At 41.3% G+C, this 23,056-nt stretch overlaps 1 protein-coding gene across 1 annotated transcript in view; it reads left to right on the forward strand.

The window, feature by feature from the left end:
• Dcdc1 (doublecortin domain containing 1) overlaps positions 1-23,056 on the forward strand; it is a 305,860-nt gene that overhangs the window by 215,756 nt on the left and 67,048 nt on the right. The window contains 1 exon segment of the mRNA XM_005364457.2: positions 17,856-17,979. Within this exon segment, the coding sequence (XP_005364514.2) occupies positions 17,856-17,979 (124 nt within the window).

Below are 23,056 nucleotides of genomic sequence, written 5' to 3' on the forward strand. Positions count from 1 at the left end.
TATATATGCTTGTGTGTATGTTCTTTGGTAAAGTGCTCCTCATTATCCTCTCTCCTTCCCTCCAAATACCTTCTTTCAAAGTCTACTCTTACTTCCGTGTCTGTTTTGTCCAAATGTTGTACTTTTATAAACTTTTTAGATTCCCCTAATGCTTAGGAGAATTCTTTTTTAAAAATAAATAACTTTATTTATTTATTTTACATCCCAGCTTCAGTTTCCCCTCCCTCCTCTCCTCCCAGGCCCTCTCCCCCACCCCTCTCTGTTCTCAACCCCTAATCCATTCCCCTTCCATTTCAGTTTAGGAAAGGGCAAGTCTCCCATGAGTATCAACAAAGCACGGCATATTAAGTTGCAGTAAGACTAAGCATCTCCCCATGTATTGAGGCTGGGCAAGGTGACTCAGTATGAAGACTAGGGTCCCAAAAGCCAGTAAAAGAGTTGGAGACAGCTCCTATTCCCTCTGTTGGTGTTCACACAAGAACACCAAGCTTCACATCTGTAATATGTACACAGAGAGCCTAGGTCAGTCCCATGTAGGCTCTCCGGTTGTCAGTTAAGTCCTGTGAGCACCTAGGAGCCCAGGTTAGTTGATTCTGTGAGCTTTCCTTTGGTGTTCCTGACCCCTCTTGTTCTTAGAATTCTTTAGGTGTGGTATATATAAACGCTTGATGATTTGTGCTTGTATTAAGACATTTTGGGGAAAGAAGTACCTTCAAATATAGGAGTAGAACTCTAACAGTAGCGCTTCTAAATCCTGAGTTTCAGGAATGTCCCACTAACTGTCATCCTTCTGCCATGTACAGAAGTTTCTTTAGTACCTACCGTATGCTGTGAAATATTAGTTTAAGACATATTGCACTTGTTTATGCTGTGGAATGTTTTTTTTGTTTTGTTTTGTTTTGTTTTTTAATTTTATTTATTTATTAAGGATTTCTGCCTCCTCCCAGCCACTGCTTCCCATTTCCCTCCCCCTCCCCCGATCAAGTCCCCCTCCCTCATCAGTTCGAAGAGCAATCAGGGTTCCCTGACCTGTGGGAAGTCCAAGGACTGCCCACCTCCATCCAAGTTTAGTAAGGTGAGCATCCAAACTGCCTAGGCTCCCCCAAAGCCAGTATGTGCAGTAGGATCAAAAACCCATTGCCATTGTTCTTGAGTTCTCAGTAGTCCTCATTGTCCGATGCAGAAACATCATGCATTCTTTTATGTTACATTTGTTAAAATCTGTGAAACTGTGTTACTTTGCCTGCCTCAAATGCCTGGTTGGTCTAATAAAGAGGCGAATGGCCAATAACTAGGCAGGAAAAAGGTGGGGCAGCCAAGCAGAGAGAATAAAAAGAAGGGAGGAGCAAGAAGTGAGTAGGAAAGAAGGACATCAGGGCCGGACACCCAGCTACACAACCAGACACAGAAGAAGGAAAGAGAAGATATACAGAAACAGGAAAAGGTAAAATCCCAGAGGCAAAAGGTAGATGGAATACTTTAGGAAAAGCTGGCTAGAAATAAAGTAAGCTAAGGCTGGACATTCATAAGAAAGAATAATTCTCCATGTGATTATTTGGGAGCTGGGTGGTAAGCAGCCCCCCCCCAAAGAGTAAAGAGTAAAGAAAATTCAACACCTGTATGTTGTGTTTCAGATGGCATACTAGACTCTGAAGATATAGCTATGAGCATGAGGGTTAAGAAATTAGTTCTCACCAAACTTACATTTCAGAAAAGAGAATAAAAATGATCATACAGTTACCAGTGGAGTGGTAAGTGGTACTGGTGAAAACGATCTGTAACACAGAAGAACCTAATCCAGATGGGTTGGAGATAGTCTTAGAAAGTCTCCTGCCCACTTCAGAATGTTTAAGACACTCATAAATACTTAAATACCATGGAGCTTTGAAAGAAGTTCATATTTTTTTTTAGTTGCTTCTCAAATCAGAGTTGAGACTTTTTAAACAATATAGTTAAAAAACAAGTATTGGCCTAATAATATCTTTAATAGAAATTTTCAGATCTAGTACTATTCCTTTACAAAATGAAATGGAAATATGCATATATAATTTTAAATAGTAATATTATTTATATCAGCTATTGCATTTCTAAGTATTCAAGGCCTAAGGAAGTTATGATACATACTGAGAAGGTGAGAGTATGTGAGTGAATATATTTACTTTGATGTTTATATAAACCTAAATCTTAGAAGCACCCTAAGTGTTTAAATATAAAGATTTAGTTATGAAATGTGCAGCATGCTTTCTAAATGTTATTAACATTTGCTTTTTGAAAATTCCATACATGCATACAATGCGTCTTGCTCATACTCATTCCATACTTCTCTGTTCAGCTTCCCCCTCAACAAATCCTTGATCTCCCTTCCACATTCTTGTCTTTGTAAAAAGTGATCCAAGAAGCCCCATTAGTGCCACAAGTGTGGGGGATCATCCATAAAGTCATAGACTAGCCACTCCTCCTAAAGAAAACTGACTGCCCCTCCCTCAGAAGCAATCAACTGCCATTAGGTCTTCAGCTTGGAGTGGGACATCAGGAGCTCCTCCCTGGTGTGGATGAGAATTTTTAGTTCTCTTGATCCCATAGAGGACTGGTGAGGGTAGCCATAGTGGCTCTGAACTCATGGTGTAACAGCTACGCCATGTTGAGAGACCAGCCTTGCACGGCCTCCTTCTCTTCTCTGTCTTGTCATTCTTTCTGCTCTGTCTTCTGCCCCAGTCCCTGAGCTGAAGGTTAAAGCCATGACCTAGAGTTCATTCATGCCTGAGCCCCCACACTCATCCTCATTCTTCTGAAGGGGTTCAATACTCTGCATTAGCCGTTACCTACTGCAATAAGACATTTCTCTGACCAAGGATGAGAGCAGCATACGACTATAGATATAAACATAAACTATTTAGAAAGTTTGAAAACATGAGTGTGAGACAAGCAACATTCCTAGGTTCTCTCCTGGGGCCTGTGACTGTCTGACTCATGGAATTTGGCCATGTTTACTATAACAGGAATGAATGCCTCCTATGAAGCAGACCTCAACCCCGATTAGGAGAGTGGCTGGTTACCCTACAAACAGTATTGCCTCTATTGCAGCATTGGATATATCCTGCCTAGTAGGACATCCATTATTGTAGCCTTTAGGGTTCAGTGCAGGTCACTGGTGTCTTTTCTCCCCCCCACAGTCTGTGCAGCATTTTCTGGCACTGTGAATGCTAGCTAGCAGGAAAAGTGTTTCCTGGTCAGTTCAAGATGGGTTCCTAGACATCCCACAACTGAAAAGTGTGCTATCTTCACAGAGAGTGTCTTACCAACTACTTCTGAAGCACGACTAAGAACAATGGTGATATCCTGTCTGAAAAATAAAATTTGCAAACAAATGGGTGGAACTGGAAAAAGTATACTTGGTGACTGGGTGACTGGGGGTTAACCAGACCCCCAAAGACAAATGCTAAATGTTCTTTCCATATGTGGACTCTTTCTTCATCACCTCAATGTTTGCTTCCGTGGTTACACTATTCTCTCATTTTTGGTACTGCCAATTTTTCTTCTGCTTGCCTCTTTTATTTGGTTGGTTTGTTTCAAGAACATGTTTCATTATCCCAGATTGGTCCAGAATGTTCTACGTAGCTGAGGATGACCTTGAACTCCTAATCTTCCTGTCTTCATCTCCCAAATGCTGGATTACAACCATGTACTAATATATTCTGTCCCTCTGCTTTTCTCTTATGAAAATATTTGTATTTAATTCAAGGTCCATCCAGTTAAACCAAGACAATTTCCCCACCTTAAAGTCCTTAACCATGTTTGAAATTTTGAATTTTGCATCATCACGTGATGTTCACAAATTCCGGGGATTACCTAAGGGTGTCTGTTCAGAGGCCATATTGCACCTGCCACAGACGATAATGGCTATGACACCCTGCAACAGCCTTGAACAAATGAACAAATCTTTATTTTAGAATAAAGATATTGATTGTTCAATGAGATGTTAAGACTCAGTTTTGGAAAACATCTTGAGTAGGCCTTGCAATCCATCTCATACAGGGCATCCCTTGCTGTACTTAGGTAATGTATTCTGTGCTTGCTCATCTTGGGTTTAAGGTTTAAGAATTCAGGGATCTTGAGGATCAATATATATATTGAATGGGGAACTCACAATTCTTGGTTGAATTTATTTATTTATTGTGTATATATATGAGGATAGTTTGCATTGCTGTGTATATGTTTGGCTATAAATAGGAGCGTGGGTGTGGGTGAGTGTGTAGCATTTGTGTGGAGGTCCAGAGTGGCGACAGGGCATCTTCCTTGGATCACTCTGCATTATTGTTTTGTTGAAGCAGGGTTTCTCACCAATCTTGGCACAGTCACTGATTCAGCTAGCCTTAGCTAACCAGCTTGCCCAGGGTATTCCTATCTCAGCCTCCTGAGTCCCGGTGCTACAAGTGACCTCCAAGCCTGTCAGCTTTCTACGTGGGTTCTGGGAATTTGAATCCTGCTATTGATGCCTGCTCAGCAAATGCTTTATCCAGGAAGCCATCACCCCAACTACCCCCTTGTTTATCTCTCACTCTTGTATTGTGTGTTCACATGCACACAGGTGCATGCATGAAGCATGTGCACACAGGTGTATGCATGGAGGTATGCACATATGCATGCATAGGACAGAGAAAACTGTGGGTCCCATTCTCTCTAGAGGGCCACCACCTTTAAGACGGAGTCTCGCTAGTGTGGGGTTCAAGAATTAGACCAGAGCCCAGGCATCCCTCTGCCTCTGCTCCTCTGGCACTAGATCACAAGCATGTGTTGGGCAGTTTTAACAAGTTTTTTGGGACTCATACTTACAAGACAAATACTTTACTGCCTGAGCCATTCTCCCATTCCTCTCTGCCTGGATTTTAAATATAGTTCCTTAGTTCGTCCATGTATTCGATACATAATCAATGTACCTATAAGTGGGGCAGTTCTCTCTTCTGAGACCAGAGGACTAACTTCCATTTCCTCTTCATTAACCTTTTCAGTTCCTCAGAGGGAACCAGTGAGCCTTTGGCTAGGTGTCTGCAGATCTGTGCAAACATCATGCTTACACTGAACTGGCCCCCCGTCCCTCCTCTTTCCCCCTGGAACTTCATCTATTGGTCCATTCTTTCCAAAAAACTGGGACTTTCTGACAAACTGAGGCTAGAAACTGCCTCAGTTCCTTAATTCTTTGCATTAGGAATACAGATGCTCAACACATGGTAGATGGTGCTTGCCAAAACCAACTTTAGACAGAGAACCCTTGTTACTTGATGGAGGAAGGTCATTGGTTAAAAAAATAAAGAGACTGCTTGGCTGGCCCTCATAGGTTAGAACTAGGTGGGTGGAGTAAACAGAACAGAATGCTGGGAGGAAGAGGAAGTGAGCTCAGACTCGACAGCTCTCCTCTCGTGAGCAGACTCCTCAGAGAGACGCCATGCTCCCGGCTCCTGGGCGGACGCGGGGATAGCTCTGCTCTCTGAGGCACATGCGATGAAGCTCCGACCCAGGATGGACATAGGCTAGAATCTCCCTGGTAAGCCACCTCGTGGGCTACAACAGATTATAAGAAATGGGCTAGTCCAGGTGCAAGAATTAGCCTAGAAGAGGCTAGATAGAAATGGGCCAAGCAGTGTTTAAAAGAATACAGTGTCCGTGTAATTATTTCTGGGCATAAGCTAGCCAGGTGGCTGGGGTGCTGGGGACACAGCCCCGCCGCTCTTACTACTACACTTACTTCATTATGTTTGTAGACTTCTATTAATATTTGTTCTTTCCTGGCCGTCGGAGCTTTCCTATCCTATCTTTTCTCCTCCTTAGATAGCTAATTTTTGATTGACATGGAGCCATTACTATGGCTTTCTTTCCTTCTCAGTTTCTTATTGACCTTTGTTACATTTCTTTTCTGGTATGTTTGGCTGACAGAGAGCTAAATGGACAACGGATTATCTACAGACTTCCGAAGCTATTTGGAGAAATATTTTTTAAGACAAGGTGCTTTCCGAAAGCTACTCCTCTCTTTCTTCATGTCTGTCAAGTTGGTGGGACATAGCCTGAGTAGCGATGGTTAAAATTCACCCAACAGTTCTCTGGGTATGCAAACAGACTGATCCCCAATCCCAGACATCAGGAAACCACCTTTTGCTTCCTCCAGCTTCTATGTAAGGAGCATATCGTTTCTTTCCTTCAAGACATTTCTTTCCCCCTATAGTTTGTCGTACATTGTGTTAAAACCATTTTCCGCGTGTAAACTCTCTTTGAAATGCTGTGATGTTGAGGCTGGAGAAATGTTCAGTGATAGAAGACTTGCTGCAGGAGCTTAAAGACGTGAGTTCAAATCCCTAGCACCTCCATAAAAATGTCAATATGGTCGCACACGCCTAGAACCCCAGCACTGTGGGGAAGGCAGACGTCAGGAGGATTGCTAGGCTTGCTGGCCCTCAGCCTAGCTCCAATAAGCTAAGCTGAGGCAGCTTCCTTTGTCTCAAATAAGAGAGACAGTGAACAGTAGAGCGAGACAGGCAACATCCTCCTTTTACCTCAGCGGGTATGCGTGCAGAGACTTGCTCCCCTGCACACACACATACACATGAGCGTGTGTACAGAGACTTACTCACCTACACACACACACACACACACACACACGCACACACACACAATCAAGCATATGTACAGAGACTTGCTCACCTGCACACACACACATACACACACACACACACACACGTGCCACACAATGCACCACATTCCATCCAAACACATACAAAATAGAGCACTTAAAAAATATAAAAATAACTGTAACTTTCTAGAGGGTTGAGCTACTCCAAAATTCTTTGTATCTCCTGGGATGTCCATCTAGCCTAGGCACAGGAGGAGAGCAGAGGCTCACTCAACAATACCATCTCCCTTACTTGCAGAACATGGATAGGGAAACTTCAGAGGGTTCATCACAAAATATGACAGACCCAAGCTATCCTAAGTGAAGCAGACCCAGCAGGCCGGCATCTCCCAGAGTGCCAGCACAAGCAAGAATTCAGAAGAAGAGCTTTTATTTTATTTTATGTTATTTTATTTTTCTTACAAATCTTGCACTTGGTAGAGGCTTTACCATCGCTGCAAAGAGAACTTGCTTTTACACCAAGTATGAAACCCCTGAGCACAGGAGATAATGATAGGGTTTTAGAGCTGAATATAGATTACTCCTATGGATCCAGAATCTAAATAGCCAGGAAACTCACCCAACTAGAAAAGCAACACCGAGCAGGTAAAAGACATTTTCAAAAACCAAACTTCCAAGAGATGTTACGACCAGCTTTGTATCTATTTTTTCCTAGACTCAATACATGTGTGATGTTCACGAAATCATTAATAAGTCCTCCCAAGCTCACACTGCATGACACAATCTTTGAAAAATAACTGCAGTGATCTTTAATTGAATATGATATAGAGACAGAAAAATTATAATGAAACAAATATCCTTTCCAGTGTCATAGTTGAAACAACTTGTCTTCCTATAAATCAGAAATTCGTCCAGGTGGATCATGATTATGTGTTTATTATTCCTACCTATTAATTGATACTAAAATCCAGCTTCTCCTTAAGCTAATTATCAAAATAATGTAACAAACAAAGCAAAGGTGCATATGGCATAACAGATGATGAAAGTTCGTATCTGTTATTAAAATAACATACTTAAATAACATAAATGCAAAAAAACAAAATAAAATAATATGTAATATATGAGCTACTTTCTCTCTGAGCTTTTGAAGCACAGAATAACAATGCTTCATTCTTCAGGGTCTTGTTTCTCCTGGAATAAATTACTTAAAATGAATATCCTAAAAATAATTATTAACTTAAGCCATTATGTTTATCTTTACTAATCAGTGTAAATTGCAAAGTAAATATAGCTTAAAGGACTTCGTGTGCTGTTCTAGTCAAAGACTGCAGAGTCACAGTTGAGTTTTCAGGTGTGCAGCTAGTCTTCTAACCCTTGGGTGGGTTCAGGGTCAGCTTGTGCGTGGGCTCTCTTTTTCTGAATGATTTCTCCCATGTGTAGAAGACTCAGACCTTACAGTGCTTCTTACAGTTCAAATTAATGGGATTTTGCTGGGCTGTTATCAAATCTCATCAAAGTAGGACATTATTGCTATTTCTTCCACGACCCATTTCTGTTTCTTTCAGAAACTGGGCACTTAATGTGGGTCTCCTAAAATGAACTCTATCAAAATCCGAGTGTGGAATGTGTTGTTGTGTTGTACGGAATCATGCTGTTCCCTGTCTCTGAGGAACCGACCGTGTCCTTCTGCCGTAGTCAGAGATGAGTTCTAGGGGATCTAACCCAGCGGCTCAGATAATGTTAGGGACAGACGCGGGGCCAGCTGAGAGGATCGCTAGGTCTACGTATCAAGCAAACAGTTAAATGATTTCGGTGAGAGCCATGGCACACGAATCCACATCGGGCATGCTCGTTTGTAAGATGCTCCCCATTTGGGTTGGAGTTTGAGCACCTACTGTTTACTGAATCCGATCCAAATTACATATGCATCGTTTTATTGCCAAGTTCACTACGTTGTTTGGAAATGTTACTGTGTCCTGAGAGGGTATCACGAGAGAGACACATTCAGGTCTGTTTTATTCTGTTCCGAAATCCCGAGAGTCTCTCTCACACACTTCTATAATCCGTCACAATATCGTAGCTTTGCCAGAGACGCCGGACTCTGAAAACATGAGCCAAGGTGTTACTACTTTCTGTTCCTTCGTGAAAAGCATTCAACAGGCCCTTATGTTGGAGCTGTGCCTAAATTGATCAGGTTAGAATAAATAGAGTCAGTTCTGGACTTCATTTTTGAGATGCAATATCATCCAACCAAAATATTAAAGAATAGGCCCATATTTTGTTCCTTTTGGCTTGAAAGGATATTATAACTTTGGAAGTTATATAAATTTGGAAGAATATGATAATTTCAGCTGTATTTTTTGTACCTGGAGAAGATAGCCACCAAAGCATTTTAAGTAGAATTTTGCCGTGAATAGAAAAACAGTCCTCAGATCATTGACAACCAAACGGAGTTGGTGCCAATGTGTGTTTTCGGTTTGGTTCTTCCACATCTTGGAAGTTTGTTTTAGATGATTCTTTGAGTAGAAATACTGAGGGGGGAAAAAAAGGAAGATGTTAAATAGAAACTTTCCAAGCCAAGAAGCCTGCTGCAAGCTTTGCACGAGACGCTGTCTCCACCTAGTGGCAGCTTCTGAAACTGCGGCTCTGAGCATTTTCTGACGCTGGGTTCTAATTTATGTTATGCACATGCACTGTCATTATAGCTGGGCCTGCTAGTGCCATTACAGCTAAGGGTCTGTCAGCGCTTCATTTACAATGCAGAATATTAAGAAGTCTATCGCTTTTACACAAAAGCTCATGCTGCGTTAGAACTCTGAAGTCTAATGGCTTCTGCTCCGTGGGAATGTTTAGCGGTAGATGCTGAACTTGGCCAGCTCGTTTTAAAGATACCCTAATGAGCTGAAGCTACAGAGGCACTACAACCAGAATGACAAATCTTTTTCCTTGCTTGAGAAACTTCAGGAATTGACTCCAGAGTGATATTTTTAGAACCAAGCATATCTATAGGATGTAAGCACCTTCTGTGTGTGGGGTCTTCACACTTGAAGATTAGGTAGTACTTAGTAACTTAGATGTTGCTTCTCACCTGGACAAAAACACATGACATAAACAACTTCAGGTAGGGAAGGCTTACTGTGGGTTCACATTTCAGAGGTTATCAGTCCACCCTGGCTGGGACAGCACAGGGACAACAGCGGGTCACTCAGTGGTGGCAGGAACATGTGTTTACTTGTATCACAGTGGCCAACAAGAAGTGGAGAGGCCAGACAGGGGACAGCCATCAGGACATGCCTTTATGGTACTACATCCTCCAGCTAGGACCATGTCTACACGTTTCCACAACATCCCAAAGAGGCACCGCTTGCTAGGGACCAAATACATTAATCGGCGAGTAACATTCTACATCCAAACCATAATATTCTATGCAGGACTCCATATGCTCCTGGTCACCATATACAACAAAGTACATTCAGTCCAAGTCCATAAGCCCCCACATTCTTAACATTCCAACACCGATGTATTCAAGTCTTCAGAGTCTCTACTGAAACTCAAGGCACTCTCTTAACTGTGAGTCCCTGAAAGCTCTAAAAAAAATTAAAAAATTAAATACTTGTAATATACAATGGCACGGGATAAACAGTCCCATTTCAGAAAGGAAGAATAAAACTTTAGAAAGATCAGACCAGAAACAAGGTAAAAACTCAGTAAGGCAAGCACCAAGTACTGTGGTTCTGTGTCTGGTATCTAGGGTTTGTTGTAGTCAGCCATGTTCTGGTATTCTTGTGAAGCTGGCCCTCACACTGGCGGCACCCATGGGTTCTCTCTTTGTTGACAGAGGTTTCTGTCCCACCCAGTCCTGCAGCTGTTCAGTCCCAAAGAAACACACAGAGGTCTACATTAATCATAAACTGGTTGGCCTATTAGCTCAGGTTTCTTATTAACTAATTTTTACATCTTAAATTAGCCCATAATTCTTGTCTGTGTTAACCACATGTCTTGGTCCCTTTTATCAACGAGGCATTCTCATCTTGCTTCCTCTGTGTCTGGGTGACAACTGTAGACTCAGCCTTTCCTCTTCCCAGAATTCTCGTATTCTGGTTGCCCCGCTTATACTTCCTGTCTGGCTACTGGTCAATCAGCATTTTATTTAAACAATATGAGTAACAGGGTACAAGACCTACAGCAACTCCCCTTTTTTCCTTTGGGACTGACTGGCTGCTGGACGGGGTGGGACAGAAATCTCTGTCAACAAATGGTGCCAACGTGCAAAACTAAATCCACTTAAAACTTGAGAGAGCTTAGGAAGTCATTCTAGACACAAAAGAAACATGGCTTCTTGGTAGCAGCATTTTCTCAGGTGAACTCTGTTTGCTAGAGGCAAGTGCGTCTCATTTAAGATAAAATTCCTGACTCACCTAATTTAGCTGCAAAAACTTTGCAGCTGTTTCAAGAGGCCCCACCAGCAAACACTTAAAAGGTGTTTATGAATAGCCAACAGCATGCTTCTCCGTGATGGCAGGTACCTTGAAACTCCATAGAGTTGTGATAATAAACATGACACCTGCCAGTACCTCCACCATGAAGCTAGACTCTCAGAAAGCTAAGGAATGGGGTGGATCCAGCTGTCAAAGCCACGGCTTTAATCCTAGTCATATTGCTTAGCAAATTAAAGACTTATGTGCTCAGAAAAAGAGATATACAGTAAAGATAGATTCAAAGATGAAGAAAACCTCTAAATGGTTTACAGTGTATTTTAAAATATATGTAGGTTTGGGAGAGAAAAGAAAAAGGATAAGGAAGGACCAGAGAGAGAGAGAGAGAGAGAGAGAGAGAGAGAGAGAGAGAGAGAGAGAGAGAAGTTGGGTGTGGTGGTACAACCTTTAATCCCAGTTGGGTGTGGTGGCACACACCTTTAATCCCAACACTGGGAAGCAGAGGCAGGTGGATCTCTGTGAGTTCAAGGACAGCCTGGTTTACAGAGTGAGTTCCAGGACAGCCAAAGATACACAGAGAAACCCTATCTCAACAAGAATTAAGAAGAAAAAGAAAAGAAATAGAGTTTAAAATAAAGCCATGTAAAGATGGAAAATACAGAGTATCTGGATATTGTATGTTATTGTGTTGTCTTTGAATTGTTTGATGACTAAGGAAGGAGCAACAGCTGCTAAAAGATATTTGATAGAATCGGGGGGGGGGGCTCTCAGTGAATACTGAAGATTTATTTCTTATAGCCCTTTTCTACCCAAAGCAAAATTCCTAATCACTTCCCATGTATGAATATATTTACACAACTCTTTTATCTACATGTTTTTTCAAAGTGCCTGCCTTCTTGAGTGATGTTTGCCACTGTCGTTCATAGCTATAGGAAGTGGGAGCACAGAGCTCTGGTGCAAACTGAGAAGGGCTACCATGGCGTATTAACCTGTTTGTGAGCCAGCCACTGTGAGTCGGCTGAGTCTCTATCAGTAGCTGATGTTTTGCAGGGCTTACTGTTCTAGAATAAAATCCTTACTTAAGATTACCTTCCCATCAGCATCAGTAAAGCTAGTCAAATAAAAATAGCTTTAAAGCAAAAGTATTGCACTATCACTTCCCTAGGCAGAGTTCCTCAGCATGCATGTGCTTGCCCCTATGCAAGGACTCTCTTGAGTACGGGAATACAAACACTGAGGGACACAAATGTGTGGTATTGGTAGCTCAGATATCATGAGGGCGATAGATAGAGAATAAAACAAGAGTGGCTGTATCGGCAGACTGTGAGTCTTGCACGGGTGTGAAAGGAACTGCTGCTTTACTCAGAAGGTTGGGAGAATGAGAATGTAATAAATGCAATGGTTTGGGATAGCTGGTGTTTCTAAATATCTGGGCTATTTGGGGGAGAGGTGTACGCAATAGATTACTATAGAAAAGCTAGGAAGAATGAGATCTACAGGCTTCCTACCTCTGTGCCTGGGGTGGTATGGTGTGTGGAGGATAAAAGTGCCACATAAAAATGTGTCAAAGAAACCAGGTTCTTAGAGATGGCTAGGTATTCAAAACAGAAAATAAAATTGATATGAGTTAAATACACATGTTCTTACCATGAGCTTGAGGCAGCAGGAGCTTACTACCATCTGGGGTTGTTCTGTAACCCTTGAACTGTATTCAGTCTCTAATTCTCTTTAGACTTCCAGGTAACTGGATGTCTGCTGTCTTTTATGTAGCTAACCATCTGGGATCAGGATGAGGAAGATGATAGAGAACGTTCAGACAATACATGCAAGGTTCCGCCAAGGAAAGGGGGGAATGTAAGATGGATGGAGGCCGTGTCCCATCACCACCCTGGCTCCTGAGAACTAGCTCCCAGCTTGACACCTCTTGGTTGGTTGGAAATGTTGTCATCTCTTGGTTTCTGGCTCTTCCTGTTTGCTGAAGGATGGCTGAAAAGCTGGGCCCTTTTACATAAGATAGATATTACATATAGTTTTGATGTAAGGGGTTGGTTGACCTTAGAAATTTCCCGGTCTCTACAGATCACCATCTCCGCTTGAAAAGTATGGATGGTGTACTGTTTCTGTGTCATTTACTCTCAGTAATGCATTAAATTAAGAACTGTCCATAATTTTATCCTTGAGATCAGTTTGACTTATATACAGTGATTAGTCTCCTGCCATAATATTATATTTTATTAATATTGATTTAGAAGTGCTGTATCTTTAATTATAAATAACATTGTTGTATTTCTTCTTAAATAACCAGTGACTGAATGTATTATGAAGGTTTTCAACCTGTCATAGAAATAATTAATTGGCATCCCCTATGCCGTGGTTTAGAATATTTATATAGCTCAGACATGCTCTTTTCCATGACCTGTTAAATTATGTGGGTGAGAACATGCATGCATTCTACTTCCTATATCTGTATTTATCTGTATTTCAAGACTGAATATTTTCAGAAATTATATGATCAGAATTCCTCTTAACTTTCTTTTTACTTATTCTCTGTCTTTCACTTCACTCATCTTGACCCCACTCAGCTCCCCATCCCTCTGTATCCACCCTTTGGCTTTACAACCTCCCCCGCAAAATAAAATACAATTTAAGAGAAAAAAAGAATAAAGAAAGAAAACATTCTCACCATGGAAGCTGTAGTGTGACATGGTCAGTCACACAGTTTACTTTCTTGTCCATGTATCTTTGAATGCAAGTGTTTGTGGCAGGGAGTCATTGGTCTGGTTCAAGGCCTCTGGTTTCTGCTACACTATCAATACTGGACCCTCAGTGGTACTCCTCTTGGATAGTCTGTTGTTTCCCTGTGTCATGGAGATCCTGCAGCTTTGGGTCTGCAGGACTGGCCCCTTCATGTCCTCCAGCAGATCATAGATGGAGTGGATATTGGGGTGAACCAACTCATAATCCTGGTTTGGGCCTGAGTAGTTTGCTGGGTTGGTCAGTCTGCTAGCTCTTCCCTGTCCTCATGACCAAGGTGAGCTCTCTGGCATTACCCCTTCTAGTTCACCCTTGTTGCAAGGAGCAGGGCCAGTTCTCTTGCTTTCATGCTCTCCGGGTCATCTCTTCTGCATCTACATCAGCAGGGCCAGCTCTACTGTGTTGCTCAGCCAAGGTGCGGTGGCCACTCTCCCAAGTGCTGCAGCTGGTAAGGAGCAGGGACAGCTTATGACTTCCGGACCAACTCTGCCACCTACCACAGACAGTAAGGGATGGCAGGGGTAGAGGGCATCTCTCCCCAACCCATACCACCACATGGCAGATGAGGGATGGGGCGGATATCCCAAGCTCATATTCTCGGGGACTGTTCACAAGTACCCCTGTCAATAGGGTCAACTCTACTGTGCTGCCCTGGTGAGGTGCAGGGCCTGCTCTCCCAAGTGCCGCAGCCAGTGCGGGGCCAATTCTGTTCAGCACTATCCTCTCAACCTTTGGTGGTTCAGGAGCCAAGAATATCACCGCAGATGGCAGCTGCATCAAGGCCATGAACCCAGACGTGGGCCCCACAAGCAGCCCTGGCATAGACAGCACCACAGCAATGGGGGACCATCAAGTTACCCACCTCAACCTGCTCTTAACCACTTTCACCTCTTCAGATATGCCATGTCCACGGGACACGGACCATTCTCTCCTTCTTTCTCTCTGTGAGGGCCACAGTTCTGAATCTGTTCCATTTTGACCAAAGGTCAGAGTGGTCAGATCTAATTTTGCTCTTCAAGGATGAACAGAGGATTGACCAAGAGTGTGGCTACTCTCCAAAGGCCAGTCCACAGGATGCTTTACTTAGGCCATGGTTATCAGGTGTTTTGAGATGTGAGGAGGTAACTGTGCTTGCTTGCTCATTGTGTCATGGAAGTCCTGTGCCCTTCCCTTTTGATTGGGGTATATAAGAATGTTGAGTAATAAACTTGGGACTGGTCACTGGGTGGCAGTGCATGCCTTTAATCCCAGCACTCGGGAGGCAGAGGCAGGCAGATCTCTGTGAGTTCGAGGCCAGCCTGGTCTATAAGAGCGGGTTCCAGGACAGCTAAGGCAGTTACAGAGAAACCCTGTCTCAAAAAAATAAAAAAAATAAATTTAAAAACAAAACAAAACAAAAAAACCCTTGGGGCTGGTCACAGTACTCCCTCGATGCCCTTCCAACTCTATCTTCTGTTTCTCGTCTATTTCTTTCTTCAATCTACACCCCTTCCTCTGGAACATAGGGACCCGGACCTATCAGGCCCCACACCTCTCCCTCTCTCCCTCCTCCTCCCTCCCCACCCTGCCATACCACTCCATATGTTTGCTCACCGTAATAGTTCTTGTGGCACCTGGCATGCCTATGTTTTCTCCTTGGAGCCCAGGACAGACCCTGGCACGCATGTGGGTCTCCCTGTCCCACTTAGTCTATCATGGAGCCGAGCAGGACCATGCTTCCTTCTAGTTAACAGGGTTCTTATACCAGCAATATTCACATGCACACTGTACCCTCACTTTTAATCTTTTCTATAGCAAATGTTTAGTTTGATTTTCTATTTTATCTTTATTGCAATTTTATTAATCTGTACTTATTTGCAGAGATGTAAGAATTCTAGTTTTCTTAAAAATAATTATTTCTCATACTTAATATTTAAAAGGACACTTACATTAAAAACTAATTTGGGAATTTAAGAAACTATAAACAATTATCATAATTAAAGATTTTGCTATTTTTACTATATTTTTATTTAAAAATATTTGTTCAACTATTCTACTGAAGTTTTATTTTCTAAATTTTTTAGTTCTATTTGAATATTATATCTTCCCAAATATTTTCTATGGTACAATTCAAATTTTTAAAAGATAATTATTTAATGGAGTGCTTTATTGTTTTGCCTTCTCTAACTCTTTTTTTTTTTGGTTAGATTTATTTAACTTTATTTTCTGTGTATGGGTGTTCTGCTTGCATGCATATCTGTGCACCACATGTGTACAGAGACCTCAGATGCCTTCAGAGGCCATTGGATTCCCTGGACCTGCTGCTAGCCTCAAATGATTGTAAGCCACCCTGTGGATGCTGAGACTTAAACCCAGATCCTTAGGAAGAACAGCCATCTTCTTAACTGCTGAGTCATCTTGCCAGCCCCTCTATTGAACTCACATACATGCCATTAGAGTATAAATTTGTTTTGGCTGTAATTCTAGGTATGTCCTATAAGTTTTCACAGACATAATTTTAACTGCTTACCAAATAGCTGTTGATCATTTTTTTTCTCCAACTGGCAAAATAGCATTTTGAGAAAGATACCATGCTTTTAAAAATAATATGTTGTTGATATTGTAAAATTTGTACTTTCGTGTGTGTGTGTGTGTGTGTGTGTGTGTGTCATTTACCGTGACACACATAAATTAAAGAATGTTTTGTTTATTATTGTGCATGGATGAATGAATAGTAAGTGTGTGTGTATTTGTTCATGTATGAGGGCATACACATGCCTCCACATATAGGTGTAGAAGTCAGATTGGGTGTTGGTCTCCCCTCTGACACTTTAGGTGGGGTCTGTCTTGTTTGCTGCTGTACTATGTACTCCAGGGAGCTGGGTTGCAAGCCTCTGGGGGAATGCCCTGTGTCTGTCTCATCTCTGTAGCAGCGTTGGGTTTGCAGCCATGGGCTACTATAGGAGTCTTGGGTTTACAGCCATGGGCTACTGTAGCAGTGTTGGGTTTGCAGCCATGGGCTACTGTAGCAGTGTTGGGTTTGCAGCCATGGGCTACTGTAGCAGTGTTGGGTTTACAGCCATGGGCTACTGTAGGAGTCTTGGGTTTGTAGCCATGAGCTACTGTAGGAGTCTTGGGTTTGCAGCCATGGGCTACTGTAGGAGTTCTGGGCTTACAACCATGGGCTACTGTAGCAGTGTTGGGCCTACAGACACAGGTTACTGTGTCCGGCTTCTACGTAGGTTCTGAGGGTCCAAATTTAAGTCATCAGGTTGTACTGCCCTTATGTGACTACATTGAAGTTTACATTTTTCATTTGATGCAAATATTACTAATACTATAGGAACTGTTGAGAAGACATTCTCTGAAAGCAGACTATAATACATATAAGTAGTAACAATTACATTTACTAATTTCAATGATAAAATAATTAATTTTTGGTTTCAAGACAGGATCTTGCTGTGTGGCTTTGTGATCCTCCTGCCCCAGCCTCCTGAGTGCTGGGGTAGCAGGTGTATGCCTTATTGCTTAAAGACTACAGGCTGCAGATTTGCCTAGCAAGTGGAAGTCCCCAGATTCAACGCTCACTACTATAAACACGCACGCGCGCGCACACATATAATTAAAAGTCACCTAATAGTTTGAAGTCTGCTGGCAATGTCATAAATTCCTTCCACAATAAGTGTGTGCACATTAGTTTTCCTTTGACCACCTAGGAGTTTCACTGAATTTTTCTATTTCCACTGGTTCTTCTACCATTGTGCTATTATGTATGCCATTGTCATTGTAAATGACTTTGATACTTTGTCTTTTGCCTCAGATTTTTTTTTCTGTTATGGCGTTGCCAACTTTGGCTCAGTTTAATCTGTTTCCTTCTTTTTACAATTAGTAAATTTATTTCTAAAACGTTTATTTATATTCTTAGAAATAGCAAATGACCAGACTGGGACTCTTAATTCCAACCGATTCTTTTCCTGGCGCATAGCAGATATTCAGGGAGACTCAGACTGTGGAATGACCTTTAACCTTGCTACATCTCGCTTTTGTTTTCTGGTTCATTCTAGGTGGACCATAAAGCATAAGGGGACCAGGAAGCCCAGCCAATGGAAACACTTCAAAGCTGAGAATCCTCTGTGGAACAAGCTCAGGTACATGTGACCAGTCCTTCCCAGTGACTAGCTTGATGAGGTTGTATGATTTTATCTTATGTTTTTAAGATCCGGTATCTGGTCAGGCTTCTGAAAATGCCATTTTGATTTCAATATTAAAAAAAAAATCTTGTTAATTCTGTTGATTACTGAAAAGAGGTGTGTGAATCTTTCACTGTGGAAACAAACTGAGCTGGTTTTCTCTTGTGATCCCTCATGTTTTAATTTCTAAACTTTGAAACGCAGGTCCTAGGCCCACATATGATCAGAGTAGTATATTTTAGTCAGTCTTGTCATCATTTAGAAACTGTCTACTTCTAATAAAAAGATCAGTATTCAATGACATTGAAAGCATTCCAAAATTTTGTTTGTTGTATGTCTTGTGTGTTTTCTTTCCATCATTTTGATTTTTTTGGTTTTGTATATTCTTGGAATGTATGAGTCCAACTTAGGAAGTTTGTCTTCTGTCATCCTCTCTAAACTAAAGTGTCTAGCCTTGTCTGTCCTATCTACATGTGGACCTGAATTCCTACTTTCTTTCTGCTTTTTATGCCTTATCTTCCCTTCACCTCGGTCTTTTATTCTATCATGGCTTTTTTGTCCTGATAGGTTTTTTTTTCTCCATTTACTAGTTTGTACATTGTTCTTTCTATTGCCATTCTTTTGGGGGGGGGCAGTTTTATTGTAACTATCCTGAGCATTCTAACTTGCATAAATAAATGACCAAAATGAAAAATTAATAAACATGTTGTATCTTCTCTCAAGTAATAGGATCGTTAGAATAGTTAGCTTCAACCTTAGGATTTCTGATACGAGGAATTATTTATTGTCATATATTTAAGTTGTATCTTAAAAGTCCCCACAAGATATTGACATTTTTGCATGCAGTTGATATATATTTCCACTTATTCTAAAGTTTTCACCTCAGGTCCTCCACCTAAGGTTACTTTCATTCTGGCCTGCTTGCCTTCCATTTAGTTAGTGCCTAACAGTGAAGTCTCGCCTGTCTAAAAGTGCCTCTACTGCACCCTTGTTTTTGTCAGACTATACCCCCAAATTCTTTGGCCCTTACTTGTAAAATGGAGAAAGAATTGAGGCATTAAATTAGCTAGAGTTAGATGGATGGACTGCATCTTCCAAAATGACTGGGTTTTGGGGTCCTGCTGCTTCTTGAAATGTTTGGAGAAAAAAGTACTTAGCAAGCAGGGAACTCAAATTAAACACAACCCATTTCACTTCAAGCCTACGTCCATTTCATTTGAAAGACCCATATTTCCAAGTCCTTCTTCACATAATTGATTTGGAAGTTTGACATTCCTATTGTGGAATTCAAAACACTTTGGGCATGTGTTCATTAATTTTATTCTGGTTCTGATCTCCAGTTTTTATGTTGTATCTATTGTTTGTTATGTGTTTTGGTGTCAGGAGGAGAATAGGAAAATAGACGTGGTCTCTGAGTCCCAAATCGTACAGTTTAAGGATAGGCTGTAAGAGAAGAGAAAATAAGGCAGAGAAAGAGTAAGGAGAGGAACAAAACCTATGTAACAAGCTTTGTGTTAAAGTGGTGAAGGCTGCCTGTCCAGGAAAAGTGAGCCAGGCTTCATAGCCTGGAGGGGCCTGAACATTGAGTCACAATATTGAATCTAGGAAAAGCATCAAACAATCACTGAACTGAATGAATATCCAGTTACTTTTTTTAATCCAGTTCTTTTAATTTCATGGCAAGAGTTACTCAACACACAGTGATGATGAACAGAAGAAGTGAGAAGCGTAAGCCCTGTGGGAAGGCAAAGCTGTCTTCATTGTGTCTCAGGCTGCATACGTGCTGGACCATACAGCTGATCTGAGAACCCTTCCAATGCAAATGCCACTTCTGGATACCAATAATCCTAAAAGGAAATTAATAACATTTAATAAAATGTAGTTAGTAAAGTACAAAATTTCATGCATAGAGAATATCATTGTTTTATAACACTAAACATAATAAAAACACAGAGAACTAACACATTCTTTTGGCTTATTCTAAACAAACCAATGGTTTTAGTATGTTTATTTTATTCAGGAATTGTTTAGTTTTTTTTAGAAACAGTTTATAGGAATGCGGTCTCAGGTTATTTTCTCAATCCTTCAAAAAAGTTATAAGTTGAGAAAATAAGTTTTAAATCTCCAAAGACAAGGAATAATGGGATTTTCCTATTCAAGGATGACATCATTAGAATTAGCAAGTTTAAAGAGAGTTAAGATTTTCGTTCGTATGACAGGATAATGATCTTAAAACTACTAAATTAAAACACATCTATTCAGATAGACCAATGATAGAAGAACATTAAAAGTATATGTTTTACTAATCTGATGAGATATGACTTTTCAGTGACCAAAGATGGTAAAAGGTAAACATGATGGGTATCTGAAGATGAAACACAGGATGATGTGTCTACACATGGACCAGGAACTCTCTTACCAATGATGTACGGTCTTTCAAAATGTCAAGCAAACTCAGAAACAATTTTTAAAAAAGGAAAGGGGGAGGAATGCAACCTTAAATGAACAAGCGAGAGAGACAAAGATTTGATTATTACTCACCGACAAAGAGGGGCCAGTATTGTAGAGAAGGTGAAATCATCGGTTAGGAGCTCACTTCTGAACCCGCTCATCTGTGTGTGAGATGAGTTAAAGGGAAAGCAAGGGGAATCACCCACTTAAAGGAACACCAGGGCCACTCAGGGTTCCCTGACAATGCAGCCGTGCTGGAGAAAGGCCTGAGCACAGAAAAGACCAATAAAGAAATGAGTGGGAAGACCAGAATTCCAACCGAGAAAATGGACGGGGAGAGACAGCCGCGGCCAGTTTAATTAAGCATATTCTTATTGTCCATCATTATCCCGAGGCCGTATTTCTCTGTTTGCATGAAGGACTAAGTAGATGTCTTGAATGGGAAAGCAGACATAATGGCAAAATGATCCTAGCACTTGGGAAGCTGACGCAGGAAGAGTGTGACAAGTTTAAGAGCACCCCGGGCTACATAGATGGTCCCATGTCAGCCAACACTACATAGTGATGCTTTGTCTCAGAAAAACAAGCAAAAGCCAATTAAAGAACCTGTACAGACAGGAATTAAGATATTTTATTTTTTTTGTTACATTTCTTCGTGTGTGTGTGTGTGTGTGTGTGTGTGTGTGTGTGTGTGTGAAGGTACCATGTGTTTGCCACATTGTCCTATGGAAGTCAGAGGACAACCTGTGGGGGTCAGTTTTCTCCTTCTACAGTGTGGGTCCTGAAGACTGAACTCAGGTCATCAGCTTTGGTGACCAGCACTTTTACCCGATGAGCCATCTCACCCTCTTGAGAATTAAAGTATCATAAAAAAGGGAAGAATTGATGTTAGTAGCTCAGATATTTAGAAAGCTAATTTTTCATTTCTGGATGTTTCTGTGATATTTTACACTGAGAGAGGGGCAGGAGAAAGTTATCTTTGGGGTTTCTTCCTTCTACCTAGAAATCAGAGAACCCACTTGAAGGCAGCAGGGCATCCATGGAGCTGAACAAATGCCCACAGTGACTACCACTGTCAGGGGCAACGTGGAGGCTAAATAAATCAAAACTATCACACCTCAGATTTGTTCTGCAGAAATATAATTTTGAAATTACTGTGATATTGCTATGACAATAACCAAGGCAACTTAAAAAGAAAACGTTTGATTTGGCTTTACAGTTTCAGAGGGTGAGAGTCTGTAATGGTCAAGGATCAGATAAAGGAATAGTTGAGAGCTCATATCTTGAGCCATAACTGTAAAGCAGAGAGAAAACTAACCGGGAATAGGGTGGACTTTTGAAATCTCAAAGCCCACCCTCAGGTATGTCTTCTCCAACAAGAGCAAACCTCCTGCTCCTTCCTGAACAGTTCCCCCAAATAGGAACCAAACATTCAAATATATCACCCTATGGTGATAGTCACTCTCATTCCGTCACAGTGAGGTGTCGAGAAACTCATAGTTCCAAACCCTAGCTCTATAAATTGGCAAGCACACAGGCTAACAGTGAGAGAGAATCGTTTCTCTTGTTTTTCCCTTCCATGATTCAAAAAAATGAGAAATATTAGTAACTTTACACTCAAATATTAATGTGAAATGCATCTGTGTTTGCATATGTGATATGATGTGTGTGTGTGTGTCTGTGTGTGTGTGTGTGTGTGTGTGTGTGTGTGTAAACAAAAGAATAACCTTGGGTTTTTATCCTCAGGGGTTTTCTATTTGTTCTTTTTATAGACAGGGTTTCTCATTAGCTTAGAATTAAGAAGCAGGAAAAACTAAAAACTAACAAAAGCAGCATTCATTTTATGGAGTTAGGAGACTAACACAAAGGATAAACTGTTAGGGATTAGGTAGTGGGCTAGAAATGTAGCTCGGTGGTAGAGTACATTCCTAGATGCATAAGGCCCCGGGTTTGACCACCAATACCGCAAAATATGCAAAAATTAGGAAGAAGGAAATAAAATAAATTATAAAATAAAAAGCTGACAGACCAGACTAGGTGGCACATATACACAGAAACATCCAACCAAAAGACAATCTGTTCTTTGAAAATATTAATAAAAAATATACGCATAGCCATACTTATATTTACTTATATGGACATGCAGCTAATCAATTGCCAAGAAGCTTTCTGGAAAGTTCCTAAAGTGGTTGACAAACAAGGATAAGGTAGCTCCCTAGCTAGAAGTAAACCAGCTACCACTGCTTGGTTCCAGAGAGTAAGACAGCAGGAAAAAGGCTGAGCCAGGTAGGAAACCATGGCCCACTCCCAGTCCTGTCCAGGCCAAACGAACAATCACCAGTGACCTCAGACTGGGAGTCCAGGAACAAGATGATGTATGTCCCAAGTTCCTTCCTTTCAGCCAAGGGAGGGCTCTGCAGACTAGAAAGTTCTAAAGCCCTGCCTAAGAGATTGTGTTGTAATAGGAGCGGCAGGGTTGCGTCCCCTGCACCGGGCCGCCCACATGGCTAGCTTTTCCCCCAAATAATTACATGGACACTGTATTCTTTTAAACACTGCTTGGCCCATTTCTATCTAGCCTCTTCTAGGCTAACTCTCGCACCTGGACTAACCCATCTCTAATA

The sequence above is a fragment of the Microtus ochrogaster genome (genome assembly GCF_000317375.1).
Source record: "Microtus ochrogaster isolate Prairie Vole_2 chromosome 14 unlocalized genomic scaffold, MicOch1.0 chr14_random_1, whole genome shotgun sequence".
Taxonomy (NCBI): Eukaryota; Metazoa; Chordata; class Mammalia; order Rodentia; family Cricetidae; genus Microtus; species Microtus ochrogaster.